Here is a 20396-nt window from a genome sequence, read left to right on the forward strand (position 1 = left end):
AGCAGACATGTTTTTTTTTTTTTAATTCTCTAGCAGATATGGTAGGTGTACTCTCTAGCTGCTTTTTGAGCCCAGTCAAAGTACATACAAATGTCTTCCTCGAGGGGCCAGGTCATGGTTTAGCAGATGGTAACTTGACACCACCTTGGCCTTGAAACGCTTCACCCAGTTTCTCACAAATCGCTCACTCACACCAACATCCGCCATTATTTCTCTTGCCTGGAGCCCAGCTTTGTGAAGCCCTATGATCTGAGCTATAGTTACAAGTGTTAACAACTTCCTTTTACTCATAGTCACCAAAGTATAGCCCAGAAACCAAGGGAAACCCAGACAAAAGATGGGACGAATGTGAGAACAAAGGCACAACACTTCCTCTCACCACAGCAGCCACACAGGCAATGAGTCGGTATGTGGTGTTTGTAGGAAGGCAGTGACGTCATGCTAACAGCTGGTACCTGGCATAATGCTGTGATGGAAAAAGACCCCCCTGTATAGTAGGCAATTTTTTCTCATCATGGCATTATGCTGGGGATCTCACCTGGCATAATGCCATGATGAGCACTGTACATACATATACCAAAGGCTTTTTTCCCCTTACAAGGGAGTTAGCAAAAAACAAAGGCATAAAATCCACTCCCACCTATTCCATCCCCAACATACTCCACTCCCATTCATCCCCCTCCCTCTTATCTTGGCTCCTCCTGGATGATAGGTCATCTCTGCATCTTGCCCACTGCCCTGGGTTAGAAGCAGTGTTGCAAGACACAGCACATCCACAGCAAGGGCACTTCATTAAATCGGCAAACCCACTCTCCGTCACCTCATGTAGAAAAAGAGAAGATGGGGAGGAATCCCTTTAGGCTGCGTCAAATCATTTTTTCACACATACTCCCTCACCCCCCATCCCCCACCCACTCCCTTTCGTGCATCACAGCATCATCCATATGCAACCACCTTCTGTCTTCTACCGTCCTTCCTTAACAAACATTCCCTTCTTTCTTAAAGCCCCTTTTATTCCATCCATCCCTCTCATCCTTGGTTGCCCCTTCATGTCCACTCCCTCCACCTCTGCCTTCCACACCTCTTTTACTAATCTTTACTCATTCTTTCCATGTCTCCAAACCATCCCAATACTCCTTCATCAACCCTATCACCCAACTCCCTTTCCACCACTGTTGTCCTCCTCACCTCCTCATTTCTCACTCTTCTCATTCTATTGAGCCTGGTAACCCCTATCATACTTCTCAGGCACCTCATATCAAATGCAAACTCCTCCTCTCTTCTTCATTTGTCCCCCTTTCCCTTGTAAAGTGAAACCGTACAGGCACTCCTCCAGCACTGTACCTTCTTCTAAACAAACCTCATCAGCCAGTCCACCATCATTTACCTCCTTTTTTTTTTCAGACATTCTGCATAACACCCATCTAACCCAGGTGCCTTGCCTGCTCTCATCATTTTAACAACTGCCTTCACCTCATCTTTCCTTATTACTCCTCCATTTTCTTCATTCATCACGTTCATTTTCTTAGTGCTTCCTACTGCCACTACCTTTCCCTCCCTATCCTAATTCACATTTAGCAACTCCCTAAAATATTCTGCCCATCTTTCTCTTACTACTATCTCTTCCATTATCATCTCTCCACCTGCACCTTTTACCTTTTCTTTTCAACTTGATTCACCTCCTCTTCCTCTCTTAATTTCTTTCCAAAACATCTTTTTATTACTTAAAAAATTCTTCTGTCATATTCTTACACCATTTCATATCTACTCTCCTCTTTGCCTACTTTATCTTATGCTTTACTTCTCTTTTCTTTTCTTTGTACCTCTCATATGATTCTCTCATCCTATCCTGTAACCAATTTGTGAATGCTCACTTCTTCTCTTCTACAACCTTCTTTGCTTCTTCATCCCACCACTCACTACCCTTCCTTCTATTTCCTCCCATCCTCCTTGTTCCACACACCATCATTGCACATCTTGTGACTCACTTACAGAAGAAATATCATATTAATGTCTGGGTATGGCTAGGGTGGAGCAGAATATGGTGAGAAGTCCAGTGTCTTCTGTCTGATAGCTGCATCTTACTTTTGTCACCAAGCCTATGTGCTGATACTTGGTGCTTGATGGTGACTTGAATACAATCTGTAATCTTGCTAATGTGGTTCTTGTTTATTTTGGGAGGGATTCTTCTGTGGAGCTATTGTCTGCCTGGGTTGGAATGGGGAGTTTGGTGGTCGGTTGTGAAGGGCTTGTTTTGTGAATATGTTCTAGTGTGGATGTACTGTTGGTACTGGTACTACACACGTTTGTGTTGTATGCTACTGGTGTAGTTTTTTTCATTACATTCATTTGGTTGTGTTTGACTGATATAATGAGATGGGTTCAGGGCTCTTACGAGTAGATGAAAATGCGTACTTATAATTTTTTTGTTATGTTCTATGGGAAGTACTTTAGTTCCTATGTGCAGGTGCTCTATTGAGTTGCTTTGGTGCATCCTGTTATTCTCAATGCTTTATGTTCTATAGTTTGTGAGGTGCCTATGTTTACCCAACTGTGGAAGTGTAGAAGATTGTAGTTCTTAATAACTGTTTGTAAACTGTGATCTTCCTTTCACATCTAAAGCCCATGCTTGTGACTGATTTTATTGTGTTTATTTTCTTGATGATTTCCACTGTCAGATCTTAGATGTGCAAGCTGAAAGTCATGTGAGTATTAGAAGTTAGGCTTAATTTTTTTTTTTTTTCTTTCTTTTTCTAATGGAGGGTTTGGCTATTCAATTTTACTACTGGATTTTTCTTTGATTCATGGTTGTTTGGAGTGAGCAATGTTACTGATGATTTCACATCCTACAGTGTGTGTGTGTATTCTTTTTTTTTTTTAATAAACAAGAAATGAATGGCTAGCAATGTAGCCATACAAATGCATATTTTGTCAGCAATAAATAATGTTCCTTCCCTTAGGGACATACTGCACTGACGAGGTGCTGTCACAGAAAAGGTAAAGGAGAGATTTATGAAGGGTAGCTGAATGGTGCAATAGTACAAGTTAAAAGTGATCAGCATTCATTTTTTGAGTGGATATTTGTCTCCAATTGTAAGAGATCTTACTAGTCCCTTAAATACTGACTGTATAAAACAAATAGTCTATACACCTTACATAGCATACAAAATACAAGTGTTTCTTCAGTATCTATATACTGAAGAAAATAATAAAGAAATTATTTGTCAACTACTGATCTTTAATCACATGATTTTCTTCTTGGCTACCTCCCTTATCAGAGGGAAGAAGCCTCTTGGTATACTGATAGAATTTCTTCTAATCGACAACAGGAAAGATGAATTAGTATAATTTGAACAAGGTTCTACTCCATAAGACTATAAGTTCTACCTTTGCAGTTTTAGCTACCATATAGGTAGTTCTACTCCATAAGACTATAAGTTCTACCTTTGCAGTTTTAGCTACCATATAGGTTATAAAGACCTTAACCTCCACATAAATAGTGGGATTATTACACCAACCCCCAAAACAAAAATTAAAATTTCTCAAATTCTTACTTTGACCATAACATTGGCATTAAAGATGTACGATGAGAAGAATACCCAGAAGACATCGTAGATAAGAAGTCCCGTTAACAGAAGTGTAGAGACTTTGAGGCTCGGCAAACGCACGAAGGCAATGAATGCCACACACAAACCCATACCCATTGCTGCAAAATTTAAGAAAAGTCATAAGTTTCTTAATTATAGATAAGACAAAGTATAACCATACAGAATCTAAAATACTTTCTCGTTACTTTGAGGTACTTACCATCCATGAGGAGCCAGTGACCAGTGAGAACCCATATACAAACAATGGAAACCGAGAGACAAAAGGACATTATTTCTGCCCCTGTGAATCGTCCACACATCCCAAATGATATTCTGAAACAATGAAAATATAAAATTATTTTTTGTTTTTTATTCAACTGACTAATTGACCAATATGTGATAATCCTAGAATTTACAAGTACAGTATCTAATACCTTGCAAGGGAGTAAAATAATTTTTCTCATGTATCACTATTAAATTCACACTATCTGAATTTCTTTCATTCATAATTTTAACAACAACTGCATACTGGTCTTGCCTTAAGACTTTAAGATACACTAATACTCACTTTTTGTTGTCTGAACAGGGCCGAATTATGTACTGGCACATAGGAAGCAACAAGAAGGCCAGAGCAACTGTTGCAATAACTGAAAGTAAAATGACAAGTAATGAGAATTTAGTATTTCTTATTCTCCTTGATGCAAATGAAAACAAATATTATATACTCTACACTCAATTCCTTTAATATGTGGGTATGGATAATATAGATTTCTGTGATAAGCTGTGGTGCCAGACCCATAAAATCATAAAATTGAAGGATATATATATATATATATATATATATATATATATATATATTAGATACATATACATATATATATGTATATATACATATATATATACATACATATACATATATATACATATATATACATATGTATACACATACATATATATAAATATATATACACATATATACACACATGTATATATTATATATATATATATATCACAGGTGAGAAATGTAGTAACACATTTATAAATCACAACTAACACTCTAAAAAGGGGATTTTTTCATCTTTTTCCCATTCCACTTTGAACTTGATGTTGGTTGTTAAATTATTAAGTTTATCTAGGAAGGAATTTGTCTTGGAATGGTTGTAGCTTAGTTTCTAGAAAGGACAAAACATCATCAACACAAATGTTCGTAAATAATGAGATAATATCAATAGTAGGCCGTCGCTTATTAAGTCTTGATATTATCTCATTATTTACGAACGTGTCATCTAATGTCTTTTCCTTTCAAAATCGGTTTTTCAGGCAAAAGTGGTTGTAGCATGGGTTCGAATCTTTCCCCTGTTCTGGCTAATCTTTGCATGGAATACTTTGAGAGTGTTCTTCTTCCAACAATTAAACCCCCAGGTATGATTTGGTTAAGATACGTTGATGATATTTTCACTCTTTGGGATGAGAGTTGGGGTCCCTTTGATATTTTTCTAGATAAACTTAATAATTTACCAACATCAAGTTCAAAGTGGAATGGGAAAAGATGAAAAAATCCAGACATCTTAATCATGAAGAATGGGAATAAGCTTGCCTTTACTGTTTTTAGAAAGAACACTCATTCAGGTAGTTACCTCCATTTCTTCAGTCATCACCCAGATCACATCAAAAGGAGTGTAGCTTCGGGACTTTTTCTCCGAGCCTTTAGGATTTGTAGCCCCCAATTTTTAGAACACGAATTAACTTCCATCAAGTCCCAATTAACAAAATTAGCCTACCCTCATTGGTTTCTGGATAAAGCCCTTAGTCAAGCCAGAGCAAGTTTTTTCAAACACCCTTCCATTAAGTTAAAGGAAGAGAGACAAAATCCCCTAGTCATCCCCTTCTCAGAGTCCATCAGTCAATTGTCCAAGTTTCTTCCCAAAGAGAAAGTAAATTTAATTCATAACTACCCTAACACTATTAATAAAAAAGTTGTTAATGTTCACCAGAGGTTGAAGGAAGAACATATCCCAGGTGTTTACTCCCTTCCATGTAAAGATTGTGACCTTTCATACATTGGCCAGACGGGAAGAGACCTACCGACAAGATTAAATGAACACAAAAGGTCGATTAGATATGGCCAAATAAATTCAGCAGTGTTTCAACTTGATAAATTTAATCACCGGATGGACTGGGAGAAATCTGATCTCATTTACAAATCGGGGTGTGGGTTCAGAAGGAAAATGGTGGAATCAACATTAATTGATTATCTGCCCACGATGAATATTTCCAAGGGTCAATGGACCCCAGACATCATTTCAGGACTATTCATCACCAAAAATATTGTCAACAAGCTTCCTCCCCCTCCCCCTGACCCGACCTCGTGTCAGCCTCAGGTCAACTAGGGCTGGGGCAGTGATGTTCTGTATTTTCTCGTGTTCCCTTTCTTTTGTAAGAGGTTGCTACTTAAGATAGCCTCCTCCCTGCCACTTTGTACTACTGAAGAGGATTGCAGGTAGCAATCGAAATATATAGTTCCGCTTACGCAACTCTTTCTTTCGTCCGACTGTGGTGTTAGTTGTGATATATATATATATATATATATATATATGTATACATACTTGTATATATATACATATACACATGTTTGCCATATATATAAATGACATGGATGAAGGTGTGGAATGTTTATGAACTTCTTTGCAGACGATGCAAAAATACTAAAGAAAGTACAGAGGAAGATTGTGAATCATTACAGAAAGACTTAGATAAATTCTGGAAATAGAGTCAAAAGTGGGAAGTGAACTTTAACATCAAGAAATGTAGTATAATGGAGTTTGGAAAAATTGAAAGTAGAACATTAAGGAAATCCAAAATTGGTGAAGAAGTAAAAAAAAAATGAGCTCAGAGAGGGAACTAGGAGTAATTATCAGGAAAGTCTTATCACCAGACAAGCATATCAACAAAATAGTACAAAGAAATGGTAAAGAAAATATTAGTTACACTGATAAGACAAAGATTGGAGTATGCTGCAACACTATGGACACCCAGTATTAAAAAGAATATAAAGAAATTAGAAAGAATACAAAGAGCAACGACAAAGATGGCACCAACACTCCAAATTGATATACGAACAAAGATTGTCCAAATTGAAACTACCAACCCTGGAACAAAGAAGAGAAAGAGGAGATCTACTGACTACTAACAGAATTATGAAAGGAATGGAAGTCCTAAAGATGATTTATTTAAGTGGGACAAGAGAAAAACAAGAGGACATGAAAAGAAACTCAAAAAGGATAGTTATAGAAGAGATCTGAAAAAGAAAAGCTTCCCATACAGAGTGGTGGATATCTGGAATAAATTAGATGAAGCAACAGTGTGTGCAAATACTATTCATGAATTCAAGAACAAAATTTATGTTGAAAGATACAAAGACGGGTCACTACAAGCACAGCTCCCTTCCCGTACAATACAACTAGGTAATTATACATATATGTATATGTATATATATATATATATATATATATATACTGTATATATATATATATATATATATATATATATATATATATATATATACCATTTTCAGAATTATGAAAGGGATGGAAATTCTCGATAGAGATGACTTATTAAAGTGGGACAGAAGAGAAACAAGAGGACACGAAAAGAAACTAAAGACAGTTACAGAAGAGACCTGAAAAAAAAAAAAAAAAAATAGCTTCCCACATAGAGTGATTGATGTCTGGAACAAACTGAACAGAGAAACAGTGAATGCCAAAATTATACACGATTTTAAGAATAAACTGGATGTGGAGAGAGATGAAAATGGGTCACTACGAGTATAGCTCACACATATATATACATATATATATATATATGTGTGTGTGTATATATATTACACATGAGGTCTGTCTGGAAAGTATCCAGCCATTACAAATATTTGCAGAACTGCCCATGCAATCTGAACAGAAGTTGGTGGACACTGACAGAAGAACCTATTGTGTATGCCTGAGTGGCCATACAACCATGTGACACCTGGTTTACCCGCCAGACATTGTTTAGTAAAGATGTGTGCTATATGACCGTCACATCTCCTGACCCATGAGCAGAAGGAATTTCATGCTGAAAATTCACAGGACTTGCTTCAAGCTGTTACAATTGACCCAGATTTCCTGGGTCATAGTCTATGGCTATGACCCAGAAACAAAAGCTACTCAGTCATTGTCAATGTGATGGTCAAAGACTACACATCTTCACTCAACTATGTCTGGAGGGTAAAGTGTCACATGGAAGTATGGCCACTCACACTATCTAGTAGGGTCTTCTGTCATTGTCTGCATATTTTGTTAGGATTGTACAACCAGTTCTACAAATATTCATAAAGGCTGGATACTTTCCGAACAGACCCCGTGTATGTATACATGTATACATACATACATACATATATATATATAAATAAATTTCCTATTGCAAATTGTCCTGGCAACTGACTCACTAACAGCCCAGTTTGTGAATATTACCCTTCAAGTTCCTGATTGTTTTTGGTCACAGAAGACATGATGGACATCATGAACGGCTGTACCAACACTTTTGATGATGTGTTGGATGAAAGAATGAAGATTCTCTAATGGACAGTGGCAGTGATTGACAGGCTGACAGTGAAAGAATCACTGGGCTAAGGTCAAAAACCAAGGTGCATTTTTCCTGTTGGTTTAGCTACTTGTATGGTATGGTTTTCTATGCTAGAGCTACAATTCAGAACAAATGGACTGTATATTTGGCAACTTGACTGTACCAATAAGAAAATAAAAAATAAAAACATACAAGAAATTGGAAATGAAAAAGGTTTTAGGGCTGGATGGAATCTCAAATTCTACACTGAAATAATGTAGAGAACTATTGGTGGATAGAGCACATCAATTGATAACATGTTCACTAAAAGAGGGGAGGGTGCCAGTGGATTGGAAATCTGCAAATGTGGTACCAACATTCAAAGGAGAACAGGAAGGTCCCACTAAATTACAGTGTTCTTGACCAGCACAATAACCAAAATGTGTGAAAAAATTGAAAAATGTAGATGGATGAAACATTTAGAGGAAAAAGGAATAGTGGCTGACAGCCAATTTGAATTTTGAGGATTTTTATGTAACAAACCTGCGAAGTTTCTACTTAAGAGTGGTTGATGTACTGCATGCAAAAGAGGGAAAGATGGAGTGGACTGTGTACATCTAGATTTGGAAAAAACTTTGGACAAAATGCCACTCAAAAATTTATGCAGAAGTTGGAATATGTAGGAGGCTTTAAAAGTAACACACTGAAATGGGACAAAGACTTTTTAAGTGGTAGACATATGAGAGGAGTTTTGAAAGACGAAAACTCAGGCTGGGGCAAAGTGACTATTGGAGTACCACAGGGCTTAGTTCTGGCACCTACAATGTTCCTATTTTAAAAAAAGACATATTGAATGGAATAAACAGCTATACAAACTTATTTGCTGATGATGCCAAGATCATAAAGGTGAAGAATGACATTTACTGTTATAGGAAGACCATGATAAACTTTAAGAATAGAGCCAGGAGTGGAAAATGAATTTTAATGTAAGGAAATATAAAATCTTGGAACTGGACCAAAGAAGAAGAAGAAGAAGAAGAAGAAGAAGAAAGGACCTATCAGTTATTAACATAGGAATAAACATGCTCTAACATTAAAACCCACTGAACTCTAAAGCTTTTCCTTGTAGAGATCCATGAGAGGGCACAAGAACACTTGAAGACTACTGTGAAGATGGGGGTTTACAGTCATGATAACAATTACTATTATCATTAAACTCCTCGGTTTTGCTCTTCAGCTGTAGGTAATGTCTTCTTGTATATTTTTTCCCTTTTGCACTTGTTCTAAATCCTCACTCCACTAGTAAGTTCCTTTCTTACCCTGCCCATCCCTTTTCATGCCACAAATCCTAAGCCACCTTTTTCACTGTCACTTCTAATTTCTTCCATTCTCCTTCTACCTCTATCATTTCTGTGCTTTTCCATTTATCCCACTCTTTCTTTATCCAACTTCTATACTTCTTTGTCATCTCCTATTCAATTTCATCCCATGGCTTCTGGTTTCCCTCTGATCCCTTGCTAGGAGTTTTCTTTACTGACTCTATTATATTTTCATAGACTCACTGCTTACCCTATGTACTTGTGTAAAAGTAATATAAATACATATTTTTCAGCCAAAATTAGGGAGTCAACCATAAGAGTAGGGTTTTCACAGGGATGAAATTCATACTTTGTATAAGTACATACATACATGTACCAAAGGCTTTTTCTCCTTTACAAGGGAGGTAGCCAAATATCAAAGGCAAATCCACTCCCACCCATTCCATCCCCATATACTGCATTCCCATCCACCCCCTTCCCTCTCTCTTATCTTGGTTCCTCCTGGATGATGGGTCATCCCTGCATCTTGCCCACTGCCTTGGGTCAGTAGAAGTGTCACAAGACACAGCACATCCACAGCAAGGCAGCTTCATTAAATCGGTGACACCCCCTCTCCATCTCCTCATGGAGAAATGGAGAAGATATGGACAAATCCCTTCAGGCTGCATCAATTTACTTTTCACACATACTCCCTCACCCTCCATCCCCTACCCACTCCCTTTCATGTATCATAGCATCATCCATACACAACCATTCTCCTTTCCCTTCTTTCCCAATGCTCCTTTTTATCCTGTCAATCCATCTCATCCTTGGTCACCCCCTCATGTTCACTCCTTCTACCTCTGCCTTCTACATCTCTTTTACTAATTCTTCTTCACTCATTCTTTCCATGTCTCCAAACCATCTCAATACTCTTTCATCACTCCTATCTCCCAACACCCTTTCTACCCCCATTCTCCTCCTCACTTCCTCATTTTTCACTCGATCCAGCCTAGTTACCCCTATCATACTTCTCAGGTACCTCATCTCAAACACATCCATGTGAGGGCAGAAATATACACAAATTCAAAAGCAAACTAGATGTAGAGAGATACAAAAACAGGATCAACACGAGCATAGGTCCAGTCCCGTAAAATACAACTAGGTAAATAGGTACCGTAAATACATTCAAACTCCTCCTCTCTTCCTCTCTTTATGTTCCATGTTTCTGCCCCCATACAGTGCTGTTGGCACAATCACTCCTTCATACAATCTCCTCTTGGCATCCATTCCCAAACGTCTATTTCTCATTACACCTTTTAATCCCCCAAGTCATTTACTTGCTTCTCTCAATCTACATTCTACCTCCACCTTCACTCCTCCCTTTCCTTCCACATTCACCCCAAGTATCTAAAACTATCCACTTTCTTCCCTTGTACATCTCATCACCTTGCTTTTACCCACACTTATCTCCAACTTCATTCTTTTACACATCTTCCCAAACTCTGTCACTAACTTCCTCAATCCCTCCTCTGATCCTGCTACAAGTGCAGTGTTGTCAGCAAACAACAACTGGCTTATCTTCCACTTTTCTCCATTTTCTTTAACCATCTCCAATCCCTGACTCGTTACCCTTGCATTTACCTCTCACACCACCCCATCCATGTATAAATTGAACAGCCAAGGAAACATAACACATCACTGGCAAAGTCTCACCTTTACCTCAAACCACTCACTCTCTCCCTTTCTAATTCTAACACAAGCTCTACTACTCTCATAGAAATTCTTGACTGCTCTTAAAAGCTTTCCTCCTATCCCATATATCTGTAATACCTCCCACAGTCCCTTCCTGTCTACCTTGTCATAAGCCTTTTCCAAATCCATAGTAAATCCAAAGTAAAGGCACTTTGTATAGGTAAAATAGATAAAAGAGCTAGATTTTTACATTAAATAATAAACAAGAAAAAGAAAAAAATATATATATAATTACAAATATCAACATTTAACTTAATATTTTGAAATAGTATTACATAGGCACATACAAGTACAAATTTTGTATTCATGTATAACATGTGACAATAGGCAATGTTGGGGTCATTGCTACTGTACAAATACAGACAATGACATTCACCACCAAGATTTTTATGAAGTAAACAGATTTTACTTGTTTTATTCTGAGTAGTTATTGTGCCCCAAACGAGAATATGGTTTAGAGATGTTGATTTAAATATAAACTGTAAATGTTTTCAGGTTCAATGAAGTCAAGCCAGTAGAAATTCAGAGTGGCATTTGCCAATGTTCCCTAAGAACAGTATCTGTGAAACACATTTCTCACCATTTAATGAGACAGGTGCACGACATGTTTTTTATGTTTGGAAATGAGGATTTTTTTTTTGCAGGCTTGCAGCATGTTTGGATAATTTAGCACCCAACAGATGTATAGTACTCACAATTACATGTCATTTTACTTTAAGTATCAAACATCTAAGCCATATGGCAGGTTGGCACACATCTAACCCTAACTCTCCACACCTGTTTCATTGAGATAAAGTTTTTTTATTGTTTGCAATATTATAACCTTGCCTAAAATACATGGTGATTTTGTTTGAGTGTTATTTCTATATACAGAAACCTTGACCCACAAATGTTGACTTGTTACCTGTGAAATACTAGGGTAAACTTTTACAAATGGTCTAGGAGTCTATATCCTCCACCCCTCAAAATCTACAATGGAAAAGTACTTTACTACTGATTAAACAGTAAATAAAATATATATGAGTTTTGAAGGTGAAGCTATACTCTTTGCTATTCAGAAAGCCCTTTTTTTGGGGGGAGAACTAACTCTCAGGAGCTTTAGACACATTTTCCAAATCATTAGTCAAAAACTGTATAATGCATTTGGGTAAACCCAGATGCACAACCTTGTAGGAAGTATGAAAATAAAAATAATAATAATAATAATGATAATAAAAATAATAATAAAATAAATAAATAAAATAAAATAAATAATAATAGTTTCAAATCATGTTGAATTACACTGAAAATAAAACATAAAATAAGAGCAGAGAATACACATTTTATCACGTAAGTCCTAAATCTTACCATTTTCAACTAATCAAAATAATAGTCATACCATTAAACCTCTGAGGATTATTGGGTAGCTCTTTCTGTAATTTCTATTAATCTCTACTTTGATAATCAATTATTTACCAGTAACCCGATTATCATGGGAAACTGAAGTTAATAAGCCCTTGCACTACAGGAAACCATGATAATGGGACTTAAAAATTGATGAAGATTTTTGTCCAGTCAGGTGGATAAAATGTCTATTTACTAATTGTATCAAACCCTATAGGACTGGGCAGGGAGGCAATCAGTACTGAATCCATACTGAGTAACTAGATAAGCTTTGTATAAAATCATATTCATACACAGGTCAAACTGCAGGGAAACAAGACAAAAATGTATGACAAAAACAAAACACATGAACTTTGTGGGCTAATGGATACATTCTAATTCAATTAAATATATATTTGTAGAATGGGACTGGTCACGTTTATTTTGCATATTTCAGCCAATTTCCAGAAAGATAATTAGGGTCAACATAATTTTTTTTTTTTTTTCTAATAATGTATTATAGAAAAACTATGATAAGTGAATCAGCATTATACAGGGTTTACTTGCAATGTGTAAACTACCAATCAAAATTCATGTACAATCCTATATTCAAACTTACCATATACACTGGATAACATCAAAACATCAACATAAAATCCATACAAAGTTCAGACAAGAGTAACACCATAATCTGATGAGGTTTAATCATGACACTAATCTATTTTTTTTCCATCGATCTTGAGAATATGCAAAATAATATGACAACTTACTTGCAGTGCAGACAGCAAAGAGCATCTGCATGGAGTCAAAGAAGAAGAACATGACAAGGAGGGACACAGATGCCCCAAGAGGAAGACATAGGGCCTGCATCGTGTCTAGCGTCTGTACGTCTGGAAGAAACGCTGGGATGTGAGAAGTTGGATTATAATAAACATCAAATTGGTTAGTAGCTCGGGCCTGTAACCAAAGGAATCTTTATCAGCATAGCACCCCTGAAGCTTCTTTTCTGCATATGAATAGGATAAAGGAAGAGAATGTTTTTACTTTTAAGTCTTAAGCAAATATATTTTGTCTGGGTTATAGAGACCCATGAGAACATGCTGTAACATGCATCAAGAGAGAACGAGAAATATATGTGCCATATCTATACATATACACCCTGAATAAAATCATGAGTATGGATAAACTGTTATAAAACACTATGTTTGAAAACAACAATTGTTGACAAATATGGCAGAGGAAACATCATGTGAGGATTAGTAGTGGAATGTTTCGTAATGGAGAAAAAATGACTGGTCTAACAAAGAGTAATCTGTATTTGTTTACATGTTTTTGGTTATGTTTGTTAATTTGTGCATATTTATCTAATTGTAGTTTACACGAAAGGAGTAACACTTCTGGGTTCCTGTCTCCTACTCTCCAATTTATCATACCGAGCTTCAAGTTCATGAACTGTACCAAGTATTCACATATCTGTATGGAAAACTATATTTCTTCACATTCTTCAGACATCTAGCATTCTTCAATTTGTTCTCATGACCTCTTGATGCCCTCCCATACCTCGCCAAGAGATTTCCTTTATAAATGTGATTCACCATGGTCTTGGGTCTGTTGGACTTGTGATTGACAGCTATTACCCTCCCAGATGAGAGCTCAGAGCTCATACACAGCCTAAACTATGGATGATGCTGTGACTTTACACACACACTCCACCAACTCCTTACCCACCAGTTAGAATGCCTGCTTGCAGGGCAGTGATGCTGAAAATTGTCCACACTTGAGTGGAACTTGAACTCAGTTCACTGAATTAGCAGTCAAAAACAGTACCACTGTACTATCAAGCTACCTAGTTGTACCTAGTTGTATTTTACAGGACAGGGAGCTAAGCTTGTGGTGTCCCGTCTTTGTATCTCTCCATATCTAGTTTGCTCTTAAATTCTTGTATTGTTTTTGCACACACCGTTCTTTTATCTAATGTCTTCCATACATCCACCACTCTGTGGGGAAAGCTGTTCTTTTTCAGGTCTCTTCTATAATTGCCCTTTTTAAGCTTCTTTCCATGTCCTCTTGTGCTTCTCCTATCCCAATTTATTAAGTCTTCTCTATCAAGGACTTCCATGCCTTTCAGAATTCTGTAGATGGTCAACAAGTCACCTCTTTCTCTTCTCTGTTCCAGAGTCAGCAACTCCAAATCTAACAATCTTTCTTCATACAAGAGTTTTGTTAATTCTGGGGCCATCTTCATAGTTACTCACTGAATTCTCTAAATTTTCCTTATATTCTTCATTGTACTGGGTGACCATAGTGTTGCTACATACTCCAATTTAGGACTTATCAATGTGACTATTATTTTCTTTACCATTTCTTCATCCAAACAGGTAAAAGCCACTTTACTGATCTTAGTATGTTATAGGTTTCGCCAACAATTTTGTTTATATGTTTATCAGTGGACATATCTTTTGTGATGATCACCACCAGGCCTTTTTCAGATCCCTCTTTCTTTACTACTTTTTCTCCAATTTCATATCTTCCTGTGTGTGTATTTACCTTTACCTAATTGTATTTAACCTAGTTGTATTATATGGGAAGGGATAAACCATACTGTTTACAGTCTCATGGTTGGAAGGGACAGGAGGTTGTTGCAAGGTCAGTCACTGGAACAAATTGAAAAAGACTACAAGCTTAAAGGACATAAAACATTTTCTCTACTAATGTATCAACTTATGACAGAGCCTAAAAGAAGACACGAGTCTTATCTGAAACTACAAACTAGCTTAAGAGCCTAATTTGATTAATGGAGGAAAATGTAAAAGTCTTCATGTGCACAGCTCCTTTCCTATACTGTATCTTATAATTATAACAATACTACTAATAGTGTTCATTCTCAAATGGGTGTTTCCTCTGCATTTAATTCATCAATCCATTGCCCTGGTTCTCTCTACAAAACATGACTATAACATATGGATAAGGTGCAAGCAAGTACCAAGCATTCAAAAAACTACAAGTGTATATACACTAGTTAGCTTTTAAGCAATACCACTGGTTAGTCCCAAGCATTATATAAAATGAAGCACACACACTGTTAGATATACTATTAAACAAAAGCTAAATAATTAATTAGTAAAGTTTAAGTTAGCATTGCACTGCTAAACAATGAAACAAATCTAAGATAAATGAAGGTCTCCAGTTACTAACAAATCAAGATTACATATTTTCAAATAGTCATTATATTTTCAATCTGTTGCACCTTTCAATATTTCTTTCGCAAACCCATACATTTTAGAGTATGGGAAGATAGCAACATAAGTTACTGCTTACCAAGTACACACTGTACCAACCAGATAAAGAATAAGTCGAAGTGTCTTCACTCCACTTGAGCAGTCACACATATATACAAATACCAAAAGACATGCAGCCAGTCAGCTGATTATTTATAACTGGGTTCACTCTCTTTGTCTGGTTATATTTTTCGTTATTTTTTAAGGACTTTTCACTACCCGTTCTTGCACTTTTTCAGGACCATATACAGAAATTCCAAGATGTTTTACATAGCCAAGCACTTGTAAAAATGACAAGAATATGTCATTCAAGGGCAGTGGACTTGAATAACATCTTAACCACTGTTAAAACCACCACAGTTGATGGTGATTAGACTAGAGTGTACAGGTTGGGTTGGTCAGACCTCTATTCAATGCACCAGGGGCTCAAATAATATTATTAAGTGACCAGACAAGGTCTACTCTGGTTCACACTGACCTGTAACAAAAAGAAAAGTTAACAAGAGAATATCACAAGAATAACTACAGGTACATGTAGTTTATTTCTAGAACAAATACTTCCGAATGTCGTCCCCAGATTCGAACCGAGACTTGTGAATTCACAGAGCCATTGCTCTGCCAACTGAGCTAACGGGCCTATAAAGTTCTCCAACCTGAGAGTTAATCTACTCCCGAGGAACTAAGTCGACTACTAACTGCCACCCATACTTAATTTTACAGAGAACTAAGACCACTTGTAGCTCATGGTTAAGCTGGTACATTTCCTTGATGGACTTATCATCATTGTCATAATTGAATAGAATCACCAGTGACGGTGATGTCGATCAAATAATTCCAACTGTTGTCCCTGGCTTTGAACCAAGACTCGTGAAATCACGGAGCCATTGCTCTGCCAACTGAGTTAACAAGCCTATAAAATTCTCCAACCTGGGAGTTAATTCACTCCCGAGGAACTAATTCGACTGGTAACTGCCACCAGTACTTAATTTTACAGAGAACTAAGACTAACTTGTAGTTCGTGATTAAGCTGGTGCTTTCCTTGATGGACTTATTGTCGTTGTCATACCTGAATAGAATCACCAGTGACGGTGATGTCGATCAAATAATTCCGACTGTCATCCCCGGATTCGAACTGAGACTTGTGAAATCATGGAGCCATTGTTCTGCCAACTGAGCTAACGGGCCTTTAAAATTCTCCAACCTGGGAGTTAATCTCCTCCCGAGAAACTAAGTCAACTGCTAACTGCCACCCATACTTAATTTTACAGAGAACCAAGACCAACTTGTAGCTCGTTGTTAAGCTGGTCCATTTCCTTGATGGACTTATCGTCGTTGTCATACCTGAATAAACCTGAATAAAATTACCAGTAATGGTAATGTCGATCAAATAATTCCGACTCTTGTCCCCAGATTCGAACCGAGACTCATGAAATCACGGAGCCATCGCTCTGCCAAGTGAGTTAATGAGCCCATTAGCTCAGTTGGTAGAGCGATGGCTCCGTGATTTCACAAGTCTTGGTTTGAATCTAGGGATGACAGTTGGAATTATTTGATCGACATCACCGTCACTGGTGATTCTATTCAGTTTTTTTCTAGAAGTTCGATACACACAATTTCACATTGTTCATCAGCTCTAATATAAAATATAAAAAATCCCTGACTTGATGGAAATATATACAGTAATTTGGGTAAAATACATGTACATGTAGGCAGAAGTAGGGTTCAAAGAATATAGTCACCTCTTGACTTCTGGACAATCCATGTCAAGTTGGAAATTCCATGGCAAACAGCACTACAATACATTGCCTAGACTCATTTTACACACACAAAGTTACAAAAAAGCCTCAATCACAAGTCAGACTACCCAGGAAGTTATTCGGTTTTCTGTTCAGTTTCAGACAGAAGGTTTTTTAAGGAAGCCTTTCTTTCTTATGCTGTGTACTGCATTGCATTAGACTTTACAATCAATGAGTGACTGGTTGCACCATGGGCTTTCTCTGGCTCATCAGCAAACTTGACAGCAGATCATTCAAGAGCAGTGATGTCAGAAGCCAGGGTCTTCCTTTTTTTTCTTCTGCTCATAAATTTCATCAATAGCTGCCTTTCTTTAACAGTTTACCCTTTCAGTGTTTTTCTTCTTCTTGGTACTGGTGGTATCTCTAACATGCCTCAGAAACAGAACTGGGGAGCCTTTTGTTTATTTGAAGTCCAACAGTCATCCCTTCTGACATACCCTCCTTTTCAATTTGCCTGTTTGTGGAGAATCCCTCTCAACAGGGGCCTACCCATGGGATATAAGCAACAATTTTCTGACCACTTTTCACAATTGTGCAAGTAATCATTGGAGGTGACTGTGGTGTTATCTGTAAACACACATGCCTAGACAGAGGGAGGTTCTGGGTCTGATTCTCAGGTGGTGTCAATTTTGCTGTGACATTCCCTATCCAACATGATGCAGTGCATAGAATCCTGTAGCAATGCTGCAGAGGCCCAGAGAAGGGAGACGTGCGAGTGGTCACTGGAGGTGTCCATGGTATAATCGATAAGCACACTTGCCAGGACAGTGGGAGGTCACAGGTTTGATTCCCAGGCAGTACCAGCTTTGCAGTGATGCTCCCTATCTAACAACAATCAAATGATCTTTTTGTCAGGGTCCATGGTTTCATACAATAGCTTGTCAATATTATCATCAACTACATCAGAACCTATGAACCTAGCTACGTCATCACCACTTATCATATCAACTTCAGCTTCACAAACACAGTTTTCTTCACCATCAACTTTAACAACTTCCCTATTGTCAATTTGCAGCTGTCAGCCTTTTTGGCTGTGGGTGCTGAGTCCAAGCATGACAAGTTACAGACTACAGGATACTTCAATGGGGATCTCTCACAATGCTTTTCAACCAACTTTACCATACATTCCTTGCAATCATCCCTAAATTCATAGGCCTGTTGTTCACAGATCAACTCTGATGACAAAAGTTTCTTCAGTTCAAATTGTATTTTGAACCCAATTTTGATATTTTTGTTGGCCAAGTTGTTCGACAAACCCACCTTTAAGAGGTCATAAACACTTCTTGCTGCTTCTAATGCATTATCTAAGGAACCTACCAATCAAGTCTCTTATTAAATGTTCAAGGTCCCTGACAAGAAATGGTATCATAACTGGCACTGGGAAAGAATAGGTTCTATTTCTTTGCAATAATTAATGGGTTCTTTGAGGAATCTCTCACAACTGTGTATGAATTATTACCAGGACAAGGCGCATTCTTTTTTTTTAACAGCCATAACATAGATTTTGACACTGTCCCATATGGTGATTACACAACTAGAAACGGGGCCATTCTCTAACCATCTGTACCTACAATACTTTAGAGGGAAATCTACACTCTCCATTACAGTTATGTAGTCCTCCCTACACTTACTCTTACTCTGTTGGTTGTCAGGCCAGACGGCCCTTCACCACTCTCACTATGCCTCTCCAGATGGTTCTATCCTCTGCTAATTCTTTCCAGTCCTCTCTTGGTGCCATCCTCTCCATGTCCTCCTTTACTCCATCCATCCATCTGTACCTGGGTCTCCCTACTGGTCATATGCCCTATACTCCTCCTTCCATCACCTTCTTTGGTAGTCTGTCTGCCTCCATTCGTATGCAGTGTCCAGCCCACCTTGCTCACCTTACAAGTGGTATAAACTTGACAAAATATCATTAACCTTCCAACCTGTACCATTCATGCCAGTCTGAAAGCCTCCATGCAACACATGTAGTTCGCAACTTCCAATTTTTCATCCTGATGGTCTTTCAACTGCTTTGACAATTTATCAAAGAAAGACCAGCTTCCACTTGGGGTATCCAATGAAACCTGCAGGAAGCCCACAATGATTTATGCCCTCTGTCACAGAAATGAAGTGTTCAAGAATATCCTGTGCTGATGCATGTCCAATAAATTTGAAGGTGTAGTACCTGGACCTTACTCGATCATGGTTCCATAGTCTTATGAAGAGTTCTATCTGTTTGTTCTTAGTTTTCTTATTCAGTGATTCCTCATAGAGGAATACATAATCACCATCTGACTTGGCAGTCTCCTGTTTACATTCTTATACAAATGAAAACCCACAAAATATTCATCTGGAGACCTTCTAAAACTCTTTTAACATCTCTAATTGATTCTGTTCCTGCAAAGTGCCTATCTCCTATGCATACCATCCATTCTTAGAATTAAGTAAACTTACTGTTTTCATTGTTATTGTTGTGAGTAGTGATTCCTAAAAGCTTATTCCTCTCTTTCTCTTTCTCCCTCTCACGAGCCTCTTGTTCGATATTAAGAGATCTGAAAAAAAAGAAAAAAAGAAAATTAGGATGAAAACAAATCTATATACAGCTATGTAGTTTTAGTCTTAATGGTACGCTACAGGACTGGTCTACCCCCTGGGGCCTGATACAGTACTGTTTTTGTACTTAATCATGATGACTTCAGGGCCCTCACATGGGGGGGGGGCAATTCTAGTCTGACAAAA

The 20396-nt window shown here is 37.5% G+C and overlaps 1 protein-coding gene across 6 annotated transcripts in view; it reads right to left on the reverse strand.

The window, feature by feature from the left end:
• Positions 1–20396, reverse strand: part of SppL (signal peptide peptidase-like protein) — a 219438-nt gene that overhangs the window by 19618 nt on the left and 179424 nt on the right. For 5 of the 6 annotated variants that reach the window (XM_076184234.1, XM_076184236.1, XM_076184233.1 and 2 more), the window contains 5 exons: positions 20112–20209; positions 13369–13500; positions 4156–4234; positions 3808–3920; positions 3555–3706 (listed from right to left, as the gene is read on the reverse strand). In XM_076184234.1, the coding sequence (XP_076040349.1) occupies positions 3555–3706; positions 3808–3920; positions 4156–4234; positions 13369–13500; positions 20112–20209 (574 nt within the window). The remainder of the gene's footprint in view (positions 1–3554; positions 3707–3807; positions 3921–4155; positions 4235–13368; positions 13501–20111; positions 20210–20396) is intronic. The other variant, XM_076184237.1, reaches the window with a different exon arrangement.

This window comes from Oratosquilla oratoria, chromosome 4 (assembly GCF_046742065.1).
Source record: "Oratosquilla oratoria isolate Oo_2021 chromosome 4, ASM4674206v1, whole genome shotgun sequence".
Classification (NCBI taxonomy): domain Eukaryota; kingdom Metazoa; phylum Arthropoda; class Malacostraca; order Stomatopoda; family Squillidae; genus Oratosquilla; species Oratosquilla oratoria.